At 46.1% G+C, this 17,407-nt stretch overlaps 1 protein-coding gene across 2 annotated transcripts; it reads left to right on the top strand.

Annotated features, from left to right (window-relative positions):
• Window positions 1-36: 36 nt before the first annotated feature.
• On the top strand, window positions 37-16,998 carry pid1 (phosphotyrosine interaction domain containing 1). Of its 2 annotated transcripts, XM_047036504.1 has the most exons (4): window positions 37-190; window positions 6,635-6,795; window positions 6,834-6,976; window positions 14,773-16,998. In XM_047036504.1, exons 1-4 carry the CDS (start codon window positions 161-163, stop codon window positions 15,240-15,242), a joined length of 804 nt encoding a protein of 267 aa, XP_046892460.1. In that variant the 5' UTR covers window positions 37-160; the 3' UTR covers window positions 15,243-16,998. The 2 variants fall into 2 exon arrangements, with proteins under 2 accessions (XP_046892460.1, XP_046892461.1); XM_047036505.1 differs by lacking the exon at window positions 6,834-6,976 and having other exon boundaries at window positions 6,635-6,781.
• The last annotated feature ends 409 nt before the right edge of the window (window positions 16,999-17,407 follow it).

Raw genomic sequence — 17,407 nt, forward strand, 5'->3', positions numbered from 1 at the left:
TTCTACGCACAGGCGGAGCTACGTCGTCCACACCATTGGAATTCACGGTCTGTTTTCTATAGACTGCAAAAGAGAGGCAAGCGGCAACGCCAAGCAGATGTGATTTGGACTACACAGAGACGAACAAGCTATTGTGGAGACGGAAATCTGTGATTCTAACATGTGGCAGCCCGCGACAGAGCGATTGCAGGTATGAATTTATCCCCACCATGCACAGCTGTGTATGCCAGGTTTTGCGCTCGATCCATCGTGCTGAAGCTGGGTGGACGCTATGCATGGTCAATGAGCTTGAAAGCGTTATGTACATCTAGCAGCTGAATACAGACTGTTCTGTACTGATATGGTCAACATTGATCAGTTCTTAGCCTACATTTAGGCCACATTTGATCATAGAGTTTATAGTTGTAGTGATCAGTACCGAGACGATAAGGATTGTTGTTGGATTTCGATCCCAGCGTCCCATGTTACCTTCTGTCTGCTGATTCCAGGACCCCTCCCTCCCACGACAATGCCCATTACCCAACCAGCGCAACGTTGTACACAATGTTTCATAAGTTACACGTTCGGCAAATGTAGGTGTCAGTTTAATACTGCCTGAGACGCCAGCTGTATGGTCTCCAGTTATCATATTCTTCGAAGACGCACATATGTGTAAATAGCATGATAGACAGTACAGTATTCCATATTATTCGCTCAAAATGAGGGCATATTCTCTGTCAATTTCACATGTATTCACACATTCACATGTAGTTTGTGCATTCCGGGGCTCCTATTTACCCAAGTGTGTCAACATGAAAATAGACCCATGACCCCAAAAAACACACCCAGAAACTGCACCACATGCTTAAAAATAACTTTATAATTAAATTATTTGATTTATTTGGCAATAGTGAAAAAGTATTTTTATTAATGACACGTATTTTGATCTCCAGGGGTGAGAGGGAAGCCGTCCGCCGAGGCTGGCTTTACGTCTCCTCTCGCGTAATGGTCTCCAGATGTGGGGTAGACCGCTTGCCAAAGGGACTTGCACAATACCTCTCACTGAGCACTGGTTCAGGCATCAGGAAGATTTAATCGTATTATACATAATGCTTGGGTCTTTTGTTATATGTAGGCCCTACATATTTAGCATACCTTGAAGTTCATTTGAGATGAGATCTTGGACAATTGCTGTAATCTCAATTCCGCAAAAAAACACAGTTTACATATTTTGGTCAACTTGACCACCCTGCCCAATGAGTAACGACAGTTGTTTTGTCTGTGGGTTAAAAAAGGCAACGCTGTCTATAGTCTGCCTCAGCAGTAAGTTTAGAATGTGGTTCCTAATTCTAGTTCTGGTTTTCACACAGAAGAGTAATGTCGTGTGTTCTGTAGGAGGGTCTGCCCTCTGGCCTCAGTTCTTGGCCCTGTGAACAGTTCTATCCCTGGGGAAAAAAGGTACAGTTCACAGAGAGAGCCATTTATCACATGCTAATAGAGTTGTTCCAGCTCACTGTGCAGTAATGCCCCATGTCACATGACCTGCATGGTTTGGAGGCTTGTGTCTACCCCATAACTTTCTTATATTTAGCTGTATGGACCCAGAAATCCCAAACTAGGGTCAATTTAACCACTGGGGATAACATAACACTGTAGATGGCTCCTCCGGGACTGTGAAATTCTGTACCGTAACCATGGGGATTATCTGTCACTTCCTGCTCTGTAACCATGGCAATAATGAGTGTTGCATCTTCTTGACTGTAGTGTTATCTTGAACCTTGATTGTGCAATGTGAAATTTTTTGAGTTCTTCCCTGTTTAAGATGTGTTTACTGTAGGTTGTTTTTGCGCCGTTACCATGATATTCTTCTTGTCCTCTCCTCTGTTGCTATGGGAACACAGGATGTCTTGCTGCATTTTAATCTAATGTTGAAGTAGGAATAGAAGAGAAATGGGAAGTTGTAAACACAAGTGCCTACAAAAGGTGGTAAGACGACTGCTATATGGCTGACAGTAGCCAAGAGGGGTTCGATTGCCCCCCAAAACAGAAGTTTGCATCTTATAGCCTACCTTGCATGCATCTTATAGCCTACCTTGCATGCTGTGGTTTTCTTACCAATGGCTATCTTAAGATGGTGTTTAAGAAGAGCCACTAATGTTGCAACAACTGGATGTGGGATGCAGTATTGTTCTGTTTTCAGACCACAGCTGTAGAGTCAGCTCTGTTGGAGCTGCTTCTTCCTCCTAGCATCAGGCAGGGTTTATTTTCACCATTCACGCAATTCAGATGACAGACACGCACTTCCTTTTATGTCCATGTTCCCCTTAGACAGTCTCTCAGCATTCTCAAACTTGTCGTTCTGTGTACTTTAGGACCATGTAGCTAAGTAAACGAAGACCGAGTCCTGACTGCAGCCTGACAGCCTGCTAGAGGATCTGTCTGGGGTTGTGGTGGCCGGTGGCTCTGCTTATCAGAGGGCTCCTGGAACCATAGGGAAGAACTAGCTAGCAGCACCAGGTGGATTCTTCTGTATACTTTTTGCATGCAACATGATCTCTCTCTCTCTCTCTCTCTCTCTCTCTCTCTCTCTCTCTCTCTCTCTCTCTGTCTCCCCCCTCCCTCCATGCAAAAGGCTACCTCCCAATTGAGTTAATCCCGAATATTTCTGAATGCACAGCATCAACCCTATCACCACCAAACAGGGCACAGCCTCTCCCACAGAATTCTCTATGGTTCCACTTGTACATTGTCCCTGCATCGGAAGATGAGCCCGTTAACACACAGGCCGTCAGGACCAGTGTGCCGTGGCTGGATTGTACCATGTAGGGCTGCAGGGGGGTCTGAGCTGTAGTTGTGGACCCACCAATGGCAGAGTGTGCCTGCAACCTGTTAGCAATGGCCCCAGATGGAGCCAAAATGTGTGTGCGTGTGTGGGTCTGAACAAAAATCTTAGGAGATGCTGGCTAGATAGGGGCTGAGAACAGTCTGTGACAAGGCTGTCGAAGATGCCCCACTGTCTTGCCAGATGTAGGGTCTTCCTCCACCAACACGCCAGCTAGCACACATCTGGATATGTGCAGACTCATCCTTTCATCTGTGTGTGTGTGTGTGTGGGGGTCAGTGATTTCTTTAGGGGCTTGCATGTTTCAATCTAATACGCTGGGGGGAAATCCAGTTTGTGGATGGGGCAGACTGCAGTGTGATGTGTTAGTGTGGTTAAACTCAGCCAGACTCCATGGGGGCTGGAAGTGTTAATCCAATCTGCGCTCTGTTAAAACTCCTTACTGCTGGAGGCTTTAAGGTTGCAACATATTTTAGTTTAATTCAGTATTTATTTTGGCAGCTATTTCAAATGAAGTATTTTGACAAACCTGCTTATTAGCCTAGCCTAACCCAACCAAATAGCAATCTTTGGACAAGCGACAGGTGCTATAGCTAACTGTACAGTACATAAGCTAATTAGCTATAGCATTTTAGAAATCAATTATTTAACCCTTGTGTTATCTTCGGGTCATTGTGACGCCCAACGTGTTGCGACAACTTTACCTCATACAAAAATAAAGTGAAGCATTCTCTTTTAACCGTCGGACGGTCTCACGCGAAGGTTAAAAGAAAATGCTTTTTATTTGTTTTTGTATTGGGTAAAGTTGTCGCAGTACAACGACGGGTCGTTGTGAACCTTCGGATCATTGTTACCCCGAAGGGAGCACAAGGGTTAAATGAACAAATAAACATACCAAGAGGTAGACTGTGAGCCTTCAGAAATATATTTCTTAATTTGTTTTTAAAATGATGCCATACTCTAGTTTTTTATGACTTTATGAAAGGAACAACTAATGCCTAACTAGGGCTTATAGGAAACTCAAGAAAATATATAATCTCTAATAAAGGGCTGTTGCTTTTGATAAAGCATGTCAGGACGTTGATGAATGATCTAAATGAGGACCAGACTGTCCAGGGCATAGTGTGCCATGTAGCACAGCTATGTGGCACAGCAACAATGTCCTGAGTTCGATTCCTGCATGGGGCACTGTTCGGTGCTCAAGAGGGCTCTTCCGGGCCTTTCTGTGTGGAAATGGCCGATTTTCCCTGTGCTTGAGTTCCCTACAACAACATGCAGAACAGATTGTTCTCCTGCCTATGTCCAAGCACATGGCCTTTGGCTCCGGGTGCCCACAGCTTCTGGTCCCCCTGAGGACACAGCGGCAGGATGGGGAAAAAGCAGACGAACATTCCTCTAGGTGGACGGTCTGGAATGCGTGTGCGTGTTCTTCCGCTCCCTGCACACGTGTGTGTGTGTGTGTGCCACAATTTGTGAGATTAACAAAGGTTTCATCTTTCTGCTGTTAATGAACAGCATCTTGCTGTGAAAATACAAATCTCAAATAACTCAGTGCTTTTGAGTTCCCCCATCATCCCCCACCCCAAGCCCTCACCTCTGTTGGGTAAGAACTTTCCTCGCTAGGGGTTAGTTAGAAATAGAAGTCATAACAACAGTAACTTGATGAGACTGTTTCTTATGCCAAAGAAATAAAAACTTAAATACAGTAAAAATATTATGAATAGAATTCCTGTGTTATTCTGTTGAGCCTTGGCGAGCCCCCCCCCCCCCCCCTCACCTCCCCACTCTCCGGGAGGGGGTCTGAGCCCCCCCCACCACCACAGGAATGTGGGCCGCTGTCAGGAAGCCGTAAAGTGCTGACGCGGAGGTCAGTGAGCGTTTACACACGTGGCTTTAGTTTCACAACCCCTCACAACTTCCCTTTCTTCTCCCCTCTTCTTTATCTCTTCTCACTTCTTTCTTCTTGTTTCCCCTTCTGCTCTCTTCCCATCTACCCCTGTTTGTAAGAACACCATTCAACCACAAATGCATATTCCTTTGTTTAGGGCGTCATCGGTTCTCCCCTCTTCAGATGGTTAAACCACAGATATCCAGGAAAAGTTCTGTGGCTTACAGCTTCAGTTAGTTTGTGTTGTCTCATGGGCATTAAGAGTAGTGCTGCTGAGACACAGCAGAATATTGTTTTGGTGAGGTGGAGGCAGCAGGGTGGAGTTCCTAGTGGTGAAAGAACCGGAGAGGAACCGGAGGGGAACCGGAGGTGGTGGCGCTCCCAGAGCAGCGCAGGCCGGGGGGGCAGTGTCAGACATGGAGGCAGGGTCAGCATGGCACAGGGATGAGCACCTGTTATCGTAGCTGAGCTCACCTGTCAGGATGTGATGGATTAGTGATAATGCAAGTCACTCTCAGAATCCAATGATGACTTCAAACCAGTTTTGCTGTCTCTGGCTGCCATGGATACTGTAGGTGGTGATTCATATTCAAGAACCTAAAACATTGGCACCCAAGAGACACTTACAAAATACAATTCTAAAGCTGAAGGATGAAAAGATTATTCTGAAAAATGTGATATAAAATGTGATGCCTCACTTCATGATCCTTTTCCAGACCCTCATGTCATTACCTTCAGAAATGTTACTTTCTATAACTAAAAATAACTATACCTTCTTGCAACTTCCTAAGAAGTCCTGGAAAAGCATGTGGTTCGGGCTTTGCCTTTGACACAGTTCGTCTTTTTATTTTTATAGAACATGCCTTGAAATTTAGGCGTTTTATTATTATCATCATTAAGATTATTCATATGTATATTTTATAATAAATACATAAATAAACATCTAGATCCCCAATCAACACGTCCTATTCAACTTTTAGTGTGAGTAGCACAGTATGTTTGGACATGCTGTGTACAGGGCTTGTCAGCCTGCTGGCTGCACCAATGTGCCGAGCAGATGGAGACGGTTCTCTCTTCTGCGTGTGAAGGCTCCGTCAAAACAGGCCCAGACTGGGATCTGCAGCCGTGGTTTCGTGAGGCCGAGCAGAACCACATGTTCTCTCTGGGCCTCCGAGGTGGTGCGGAGGAATTTCTGGGTTTCCTTGAAATAGCCAAGACGAAACCGAGCAGCTAATGAAACTCTCTGACTCTCACAACCTCTGCTGGGCAGAACCCTCGGTGGGAGTTTTAGTCTCAGCCGAGCCGGGGCCTCCGACTTGCTGCTGCCGTACACATGATGGATGCAGTCCCGCCTTTTCTTTGGGTTGTAATATAATGAAGAACTAATTGGATGATGTGTATGTAAAGTCTTCCTGGGTAACAGAATAGGCATTTTTAAATTTAAAATTTAATTTAAAATTTTGTTCGATTACACTTTATTTTGAGTCCCCTGTTGACCATCTGTAGCCGCTCTAACCCTCAGTGTCAACTACAGCTCTGATGACACACAGGGGAATTCATTTACCATTTGCCCACTGCAGTGTTGAAATTGTGTGGGCAAATAGGGCTCTTAATCTGTATGACTAACCTCCCCCCATCCCCAGTTGAGCAGAATTGTCATCCAGAAAGGTCTATCAGTATCAGGAAAACTTGGATGTTTACAGTAAAAGCAGTTTTGTGGGGTTTATGTACTCCTATCATATAGTAGCTTAATATAGAATGTGTCACACCCTGTTCCCATGTTTTCAGTACATTTAACTAAGAACTCATACTCTTGAATACATCTGCAGTGTATTTGTCTCAATGTTCCATGCATGTCATTAATAGTGTATGAACAGGCCACACCGAGCCCACCAGCAGCATTGACTGTTTTCTTCTCTCCTCAGCACTTCCAGACCATGCTGAAGACTAAGCTCAACGTGTTGACTCTGAGGAAGGAGCCGTTGCCCACGGTGATATTCCACGAGCCAGAGGCAATAGAGCTGTGTTCCACCACCCCACTCATGAAGAACCGGACACACGCCGGGTACAAGGTACAGAACCACACATGCAGTACCATCCAGAGTACCCGGTACAGAACCACACATGCAGTACCATCCAGAGTACCCGGTACAGAACCACACATGCAGTACCATCCAGAGTACCCGGTACAGAACCACACATGCAGTACCATCCAGAGTACCAGGTACAGAACCATGCAGTACCATCCAGAGTTCACCCTGTGGAAGGTAATGTGTAATAGGAGATATTAGCCACATGCTTTACTTTTATAACTGGAGCCATTTTGTTCCTAGCTATACTAGGCTGTACAATGAGCTTGTTTGAACATCATATGACTCTTGGATCCCTGGCTTGCAGAGTGTTATCGTGTGTGTGTGTTTCTGTGTGTGTGTGTGTTTGTGCGTGCCTGATGTGTGTTTGTTTTCCTCTCTGGTTCTGATAACTGTCTAACTTAGTTGTTTATCCTCTGAGCTGTCTGACTCACAGTATGCTCTCTGTGTTAAAACTCAAACAAACATGCCTACGGACTAAAATAGCAAGAGAAACTCATGCTATTATTACACTATTAACACTTCTGTGTGTGTATTTATACTTGCATCTGTGTATGGAAGCCAGGAGGGTAAAATACCACTAAGCCATGTAGTAGAAAGTTAGTACAATATTTAGTCATTTGGAATCAATTCATTATAAATAGAGCTTCTGAACCATGTGTTTACACGGTCTCACATTTATACGTTTTTATGGGTACCTGTTTACATGTAGATTAAATAACCCAAATAAATGGTCTACTTTGTGACTTGGGCAGGTTGCCTTTTCGCCAATAAAATACATGCCGTTTAGGATTCCATGCATGTTTCTGGATTTAGTCATGTATTTCATTCATCATAACATTTGTTGATTCATTTGACTGGTGATGACATGAATCAAATGCATTCCCTTTTCATGCCATGACCATCACATGCATATCCATGGATCTACTTAGAAAGATGTGCCTAGGGTTCCTCGTACAGAACAGTGGTAAAGTTGGAATTAATAGATGAAGAATAGAAGCCAAACTATAGAATGATAAACCCATCCTTCACGAGGAGGAGCATGCATATAGAGCTTTATATTCAGGATGATCTTTAATCTCATCATGGAAGGAAGAGATTAAGATGGAGCTGCATGTAAACACGGTGCAGAGGGCTGCATGCAGTGGAGGTGCACCAGAGGAGTGTGTGGGATGTCTCTTCATAGCAGCTGACACAACGTGTTGGATCTGTTGCTCTGGAATGCTCATACAAATATGAAACCTTGTGGCGAAAAGTTTATTTTTATTGAAACGTTTTTGTTTTCACTCTCATCCGACTATTTGAAAGTGTTTTTAGTAGGTAATGGATGCTTCTGTTTTGATCAGGGGTAGTAGCACAGAGCATGTGACCGTCTAACGAGGAGAACAGAAGTCCCATCTGGAAGGCGACAGGAGCAGCAGTTCCAGCACACCTGTGAAATAGTCCTGAAACCCAATCAGCCTGTCTTTATGAGTCACTGGCAGGAGTGAAGGAGCTGTGGACTGGCTTGGGCGGGGGGGGGGGGGGGACACTGAACTGTTCTCTGAGCTGTCTGAGCTGGAGTAGGAAAGCAGAAGACAGGCTGCGCTGGGTTTGGCTGCAGCGGGAGAGGAGACTGGATTGTGGGCCGGCGGAGGAGGGCTAGAGGAAAGGACTGCTCGGGCTGGTCTGGGGGAGAGGCTGAGAGGAAGAGACTGAGATGTGGTCTGAGGAGAAAGACATGCTATGGGTGTAGGTACATATGCTGGGATTACTCCAAAACTGCTGTGGGGAGGGCAAGTTTGTCGTGGCTCCCTGTCCATTGTGAATGGCTCAATCTGCACACACCCCACACCCTGCCTCTCCTCCACAACCACCTCAGACACCTTCTTCAAAGGAGAGATCTTAGCTACGTTGCCATGGATACCACTACATCTATTTATCGAATCTTTGGGCTAGAAAGAAGAGGGTTCCCCCCCCCCCCCCCCTTAATCACTCTCTCTCTGATTCTCTAGCCTTCCATTTTCTGTAGCAATTTCCAGAGCAGCAGAAATAAGACTTATATTGGGGGTTGGGGATTTGAATATTTACAGCTCAATTAGTGGAGTGTGTGTGTGTGTGTGTGTGTGGGGGGGGGGTGGTGGTACAGAATGTGTGTTTTTTCTTCTCTCTCCTAGGAGAGCTGGCCAAGCCTGAGGCTGCTAGGCAGCGGTTGTGTGAGTGCCTGTCTCAGGTCTCCCTTTGCACTGGCACAACTGGACAAGTCTTATATATATTCCTGGTGCTCACATTGAGCGGTGGGGAATGGAGAGTGATGGATTACATGCTTCAGTACCCTGATTCCCTCAGCCCCCCCCCCCCCCCCCCCCCAAACACACACACACACACACATACACACTCCCCGATCCCCAGCCTGATCTATAGGCTACTCTGGCAAAGCACACTGAGATGAGAGGCCACCTCTCCCCACCCTTCTGTCAGAGGATGCTTTGTATCCTGGAGTCCACAGACCATAGTTTCACCCTGGGGCCTAGAGAGAACCCTGCATTATCCAACTGTCTGCTTGTGAGGGCCCCAGTCAGTCACCTAAATGTGGAACGGCTTCATGTCATGTGTGTATTGCTGTGATCTTTAGGTGGAAGCCATGCTGTGTTCCGTGAGTAATTATTCAGTCCTCCTCCAGGCCTTTAATTTCCCATTCGCTTTTTCCAGGTCTGATAAAGAACACTGTCTACCTGCACAAAGAAACTATAAACACCCCATGTGAAGTGGAGAAATAGAGGTGTGTGTGTGTTCTTGTTTAACTACCCTTGTGGGGACTAAGTACCCTCCCTAGTGAACCGTTAAACATTTGACCTTGCGAGGCCCTTTTGACCCCATACCTTCAAATGCTTTTTTCAGGGGGGTCTATGGGTTTTAGTGTTAAGGTTCAAATTAGGGTTAAAATTAGGGTTAGGGAACATGAAGGGTTAGTTGTTAGAGATGACAACACACTTTTGAATGGAAGTGAATGTTTGGCCCCCACTAAGATAGATAAACCAAGCTGAGTGTGTGTGTGCATTTGTGTTGGTAGGGGCTGATCCCCATAGTGGAGCTAATGGCCATAGCTCTGTTCTGCATCTCCTTGATTATATAATGACCCGCCAGAGAGCAGAGAGCGGCAAAATGTTACCATAGTGACCGAGTGTGGAGGTCAAGATGGCGGCTGCTGTGTGCAGCCGGGGCACTCTGGTGCCATCTCTGCTTCTCAGCGTGACAGCCTCACCCTCTGTGCTCAGTGACGTCAGCCTAACCCTCTGTGCTCAGAGACGTCAGCCTCACCCTCTGTGCTCAGAGTGACGTCAGCCTCACCCTCTGTGCTCAGAGTGACGTCAGCCTCACCCTCTGTGCTCAGAATGACGTCAGCCTCACCCTCTGTGCTTAGAGTGACGTCAGCCTCACCCTCTGCACTCAGACTGACGTCCCGCCCACATGTCACCCACAGCAGCTGGGAAAGACGCTCCCACCATGTAGTCTAATCTCTCTTCCACTGGAGGTTGAACTCTGGCTCCACTTGAACTTGCTCATAATTGTGCGCCAGGGTACATTTATCAGTTGTCTTTTCTCATATAACACAAACAGAATTCAATTTATTATTGACATTGATAGACTTTTTCCAATAGTGTAGACATTTTTTTTTAAAGAAACAATATAAACTTTGAGCATTTATAAACGATGCACATATGTTTGGAATCCCACAATGTGATAATCAACTCCTAAGCTAGAAGCTTTCATTTAAAATACTGATTCAACATAAATAGAAGTGTTGGAGATAGAAGATAACCTTGATTTACACCAAATTGTTGGGAAAACTGACATAAGACATAATAAGACTTCCTCTTAATACCAGAATTGAACAACCTTCATGAAGTGTTTAATCTCTAAGGCTTTTAATGAATTACCAAACAACTGAGAACCCAACCTGAGTTGGTCTTAAAGGATTTAACCCAATTATTTTTGTATCCAAATAGGTTACGTGAGAATTATTAATTGTATCATGTCCAGTCTTCCCCTTTGTTCATAGTTCTTCTAGATGTTTCCAAAGTCACCTTCCCTGGAGTCTTGTATCTACAGATTTGACAGGACATTCTCAGACAGGCCCTGGGGTTGAAGGTATGATTCTGTTGTTTTGGAGAACAGTGATCTCATAACCATCTGGACAAGGCTCCAGTCCCTCTCTGTCCCACAGACACTGGGGCCTGTCAGAGACTGAACTCTCTGGTCACAGGGTGAGGGTAACATTTAGTATTCTGACGTGAGGTTTACTGATTAGAGCGTCTGTCCCTCAATGAGCGTGTGCGTGCGTGCTCGTGTGTGTGCTGGCTTGAACAGAGACTAGGCGAGAGCCTGTTTTGGGTTAACTCTTTGCTTCTGCACTGATGTGCATCTGCAAGCAGGACTTCCCTCTGACTGGCTGTCTTTGATAGGAAGTCCACTTGGGGCTGCCTTCAACACCTTTCTTTCTTTCTGTGCTGCATTTCTTTCATTTACTGTTTCCCTCTCGCTCTTTTTTTTGTTCTCTTTCTGTTTTCAGTAGAGTTTCACATTACTGAAACAAAACAACAAAGTGTAGTTTTTTTTTCTATAGGATTTGTATGGGTGCTGTGCTATTCTTTCGTTAACATGTCTATCTCTCTTTTCTTATAACGGTCTCTGCATGTTTTGTTCATTACAAGTGGGGGTGTCTAGGAGTTGTGTGTGTGTGCTCGTTTGGAAACAAATGACTGTCTCCAAACTGCCTTTGTGGTTGTGTGGGTTCTCATGCCAAATGCAGAGATAAGATTCTTAGTCAATACGGGGGATGGACATTTCAACATTGAAGGTTATTCTCACAGAAAACTGTGTGAGTCTTTGTCAAAAAGCGATGAATGTTTTTTGCAGCAAGAAATGTGTGTTTGCGCAAGAATCTACATGTGTGTTTGTGTTGGAGCGGGAGACATACTACAGGGGGATGTGCTGAAAGAGAATTCCCCATGGTCCTAGTGCTTATAATTGTGCCCACACATGTTAGTGTTTAACCATGCTTTCTTAGCTGTGCCTGTGTGTTTTCTTGTGAACTCCTAAGGCCTTGTGCCTGTTCGCTTTGCATTTGCACTGTACCTGTGCTCTCCTCCCCCCCCCCCCCCCACCACCCCATGGGCTGAGGCCAGTGAGGGATGCCTCTAATGGATCCACCACAAAGTCTCTGAGGAATTTGACCACGTCAGTGTCTGTCTGCTCTGTAAATGTGTCTCTGTCTGAAGGATAGAGGAGGTGATGAGAGGGGACTCTTCCTTACCTTTGTTGCTGTTTGCCTGTTAGATTCTCCCTCCAGAACTGGCTCACTGCAGCCTGAGAATCAGACCAATCTGCCAGCTCATGTTTTATTTGCGCTGGCAGATATGTCTGGCCACCCTCCCATTCAAACAGATTTCCTTCTAGCATGGAAAGTGCCGGGCCAATCACAACCGTTTATCCAACATGAGGGGATATCCATCCAGTTACAACCAGAGACATTTTGGTCTGTACCTGTTGATAACGCCCCTTGGAAATTAAAGACATAGACGATCTCACACATTAGCAAATTGGTTTGGCGACACCAGGCTAGGTATGCTGTACTGTGTGTGAGTGTGTGTGTATGTGCGTGTGTGTATGTGTGTGTGTGTGTGTGTGTGAGAGAAAGAGCAGCCCCTCATTTTTCTTTTACTTGAGGAAGTGAGGGGAAGCAGTGGGGGGGGGGGGGGGGTGGTGGTTAGAAAGAGAATGAGACAGATCAAATGTAAATGGAGGCTGTGTATCTCTCCATCTGCTCCAGCCATCTCCGTTCCCAGAAGACAAAGTCAATCCTCCACTCTCCAGGCCATTCATTTCATCTGCTCCAGTCCCAAAGGTCACACTTAAAAAGACAAAAAGGAATAGTTTGCATCCTTTCCCTCCTTCTCTCTCTCTTGCTTTCTCTCTCATCCTCTCTCGCTCTCTCTTTTATCCTCTCTCAAACAACTACCAGCACGGTGAATACCAACCTTTATGTTTGACAACACAGACTTTGTCATGTTAAGTACCAGAATGTCCCAGATCAGTCGACGAAATAGATTCCAAACACCACATGATAGGCACTGACACCTTTTTTGCTGCATGTGTGAAGCTATACTAACCCTGCTGGACAGAGCCCCTCTGTGCCCTCATGACCTCACTGTAGCATGTCAGGAGCCTGTCTGTTGGTTTAAGCATTTGAAAACACACACACATATGCATGTATAACTCACACATGAACACACACTGCTCTCCTTAGAAAGGTTGGAGTCCGAGTTGTTCTGTGTTGTGAGAACTAGCACTTTGACGCAGTGATTGCTGGCCCCAACCCCTCAGGCATCCAGAGCACACATGTTTAGTCTGTGCGAGGTCGCAAAGTCGAAAGCAAACGTCAATGACAGGCTTTGAGGATGGAAATACTGTGTGGGACCGGAGGGGTGAGGGAGCCTGTGGAGGACCAGGGATCGCAGGGAACCACCGAGGAAGAAAAGCAGCCTCTGTTCCTCTCGCTAAACTCCAAACACTCCCCAGGTGCCGTGTGTTTGTGTGTCTAGAGGGCTAGGCCAAGGTCTCGTTGGTCACAGGAGGTCTCTAGAATTCCAGTTGTCCTCTCCAAATTCAACCTCCTGCCAAAGGCTCCCTTTTCTTGTGCACAGACCTTAGCCTGATACCTCTTTCAACCCCACTAGGAAGCTTTTTGGATTGTGTGTTAGCTAAGATATAAGTATTCATTATTCTCATACAAAAGCTAAACAAATGTACATGGTCATGTAGACTGGAAAACCTGGGAACATCTAAATGAAAACGCAAACACAGACTACTCCCGCAGAAAGAGGGAGGGAAGGGGGGGGGGAGGGCATGCCCACCACAGACACACAGAGAATGACAAGGACACACCAGGGAGGCAGGTAACACACTAGGGAAACACAAGGGAAACCACCAGGGACACTGGGGCATGGCCGTGACAAGTATTGTAAGTTGAGGATGATGGCTCTGATAACTTTGTGGTCTCGTGATGAAAAAACCTGCATGAGGATGCGGTCGGTTTCCGGTCATTGCTATACTCTCTCTAGTCACTCTGTCCCCTTGTTCTCTTTAGCACTTTGTTGTCCTTCTGCAATGCTCTCCACTAGGTTCAGGCCTACAGTAGAGATGAGATGTGAGTCTGTTCTCCCTGGTGAAGAGTTTCCCCGCAGTGGACATGCTGACTGTTTGTTCTCCGTGTCTCTCTAGCTCCAGGAAGCCGACGGAATTCACTCAATAAAACCGACTGAAAGAAAAAGAGAGTGTCTTCGATTTAGGCCTTGTTGTCCTTCACGAAAATCTCGGAGAAGAAGACTCCCAGTACTTTCTCCTGCTGTCCACGTCTTCGTCCAACCATGTCCCGCAAATACTCTTCCCAGTTGTTTGATAGCCTACCAATACTAAATACAAACAGAGTCCTCCCCCGCCCCCTGTAAACACAGACTGGAACGACAAAGAAAACAGACACAACACTTTACACTGCTGGCTCCTCCTCTGTCATAAAGTGCACCCTTTGGGGGAACTCTCACAGGTCAACCTTGACCGGCCTCCCCTCCCTACAAACCCCTTTACCGCCTACTCGCTCATTCTTCTCTTCCCTCCTCCGCTCTCCTCCTTCTCGTCCTCTTGTCTTTCCTCTCCCCCTCTCTGTGCCTCCATAGTTAAAAGTATGGCTGTACCTCGCCTGTGCCTGCTGGTATGCAGCGTGTCATTACTATGGTATGCTGCAGTGTTTCATTGCAGCCTCGGCCTGTGCTGTGTAGGAAATAATACACGCACAAACACACACGAGGCCCCCAGTGTTTACACAACATGTCGAGCTGTTTTTGTTTCGTTTTGAGAGCAAACGTACGGCGTTCATTATCGTACGGTCGACTGTAACAGTGCCTAAGAATGTCTGTGTTCTCTGTTTGTTCCAGGTGACTTACCTGGGCAAGGTGACCATCTCTGGGACCCAGTTCTTGTCGGGTTGCACAGAACGGGCCGTGGAGGGCCTGTGGGACTGCCAGGCCCGCTCCACAGAGGGCCTCCTCCCTGCCGACTCCCTCCTGGAGATCCGCCCTTTCCAGGTACGGCTCCACCACCTGGATGGCCGCGGCGAGGCCTCCATCACCATGGATACCTACCAGGTGGCGCGAATCGCCTACTGCACCGCCGACCACAACGTGAGCCCCAACGTGTTTGCCTGGATCTACCGGGAGATCAACGACGACCTGACCTTCCAGATGGACTGCCACGCCGTGGTGTGCGAGAGCAAGCTGGAGGCCAAGAAGCTGGCCCATTCCATGATGGAGGCATTCCGCAAGACCTTCCACAGCATGCGCAGCGACGGCCGCATCCACAAGAGCAGCTCCTCCGACGAGTTTGCCGAGGACTCCACCCCGGATGATTCCACCCCGGACGACGGTTGAGCGGTGGGGAGGCTCACCGGGTCCCCGCTAGCGAGGTGCAGGCTGGGGGCCTTTCTGGTACCAACACGGAACACCACCATCTTACCTACACAGACCAACGCCAACGACAGGACGACCATGATGTAGTAAAAAAATACATATATATATATATATATATACATAAAGAAATCAGGAGGACAAAGGAGCAACTACAGACCTAATGTGGAAGGGATGTTAAACACTGCCTCTTTGAAAATGGCCCTTGAAAACATGTCTGGCAACAGAAGCACCTACAAACCTGCCTAGAAGAGATTGGATTACAGCTAAGAAAGTTACACCCCATTCTATGCTGCTGTCTGTCTCATTCATTGTGCGTAGGCCCCCAGTGCATGGCACTGTTAAGTGTTGAATATGTTTTTTTTGTGTGTGTTATTTTTTTTTTTTAAGAAAGCTTTGACTCAAATTTTGGTGTGTAAACAGCTTGGTGCAGATGGAGCTTGGTTCATGGATATATATGTGCTTTGGCCCCCATATGGATCCCATTCCGTCCCTATATGAACACACCAAGAGGGGGTTAGCCACATCAGTTATGTGCCCCCTCTGTGACCAGGCTGGTCTCACAAGCCTTTCTCAAACGTGTGTGTTTGCGCAAGTGTGAGTTGGCATGTATGTGTGTGTGCATGCGTGCATGACTGTGTATGTGTGCACATATCCGTGCATATGTATCAGAGAGGTACAGATGGAACAAGACCTGTCATAGCAAAAATAATCAAACTAGAAACTCCTCGTGACAGTCAAGTAAGATCCCATTCTGATGCCTTTTGAGGCTTTTTAAGATTGAAAATACTGTGACCAAGTGCCAAGTTAGATTTTCAAATGAAAAGTGTATGTTAATATCAGAGACAGAGGCTTGAGGACCACAAACACAGGTGTCCAAGTACACGACTGAAGCCTGGTAGCCTTTTCGGAATAAACGACAGGTCTACCAGGCTTCAGGCTCCCGACACCTTTTTAGAAACTGCAGACTTTGACGTTTAACGATACATTTCTGATGGCTCTGCAATGGCAAGGACAGGTTTCTGTCATGGCACCTGAAGAGAATGATTCTGTGTTCAGGCCTGGTGAGTGAATCTAGGGGCAAATTCAGCCAGCTCCCCTTCCCTGCTGCCTTGGAGGGACCACAGGGTCGTTCAGGGCCAAATGCTACCCCACAAGAACTCCACCCTCCCCCTTTTTTTATCACACTGTCCTAAATGGACTGAAGACTCTCAAAGGGACTGGTCGTGGTCTGGGGCTGAGGCAGAATTTAAGATGGCTCTGGTCAGTAGGCTACATATATACAATTTATATAAATATATACATTGTATTTGAAATTCATTCAATAAGCTTATGTAAATACAAATGTATCACTTTCCAAATATTTCAGCATCAATGTTGATAGATGTTTTAAATAAAACAACAAGAACATCAAACAGAAACAGTGTTTTAAAGCCTACTGTGAATATAGTCCCATAGAACGGGATGTGTGTGTGTGGGGGGGTGTGTGTGTGTGTGTGTTCGTATGTGTGTGTCTGTGTGTAGGTGAATTTCACGCTGAAGGGCGGAAGTGCCAGAATGAGGAGAATGTTTATAAAGCTGTAGATTACTGTGTCATGTCTGTCTCAAGGCTCAGACTTGCTTTAAATGTTTGGAAATGTTACCATGTGTTTTCTATACAGTATTTGCAAAGATAAAGAAACAATCACATATAAACTATTTACCAAGACTAATGTGTGATTATTTTGTTTTTTTGGTAAACTCCCTGTCCATCATGCAGAGACTAAATGCCATTGACGGAGTATGCATGTTGTGGTTCAGGTTATAGTTCTTCAATACCGTAACTCTGTCCAGGTTTAATAGAAGCTTTTATTTTTCCATTCCTTGCATTCCACAGGCCCCTGCAAGATATTTTTTCTCCCTACTGTGTTGTTCTCACTCACTCCTCTCTCACACCAGTGATTTCTGACAGCCATTTTGCTGTTCGATTCCCACATCATTCAGAAGGTGCTCTTTTGCAGACTGCTGTTGCAGTTGGCTATCATTTTGCTTCTCAGAACTGCAGGGAAGCGAGAGCAAAATGGATGCTGAGAGGAAGGAGGACGTTTCCAGCTGAATGGGAAAAGTG

This window comes from Hypomesus transpacificus, chromosome 15, assembly GCF_021917145.1.
Source record: "Hypomesus transpacificus isolate Combined female chromosome 15, fHypTra1, whole genome shotgun sequence".
NCBI lineage: Eukaryota > Metazoa > Chordata > Actinopteri > Osmeriformes > Osmeridae > Hypomesus > Hypomesus transpacificus.

Excerpts from the sequence above, each read along its gene's own strand:
- pid1 (XM_047036504.1), top strand. The coding sequence starts at position 161 with ATGTGGCAGCCCGCGACAGAGCGATTGCAG. Across the intron at positions 6,796-6,833 it reads TACAAGGTACAGAACCACAC|ATGCAGTACCATCCAGAGTA; the intron begins ATGCAGTACCAT and ends ACAGAACCACAC. Across the intron at positions 6,977-14,772 it reads CAGAGTTCACCCTGTGGAAG|GTGACTTACCTGGGCAAGGT; the intron begins GTAATGTGTAAT and ends TGTTTGTTCCAG.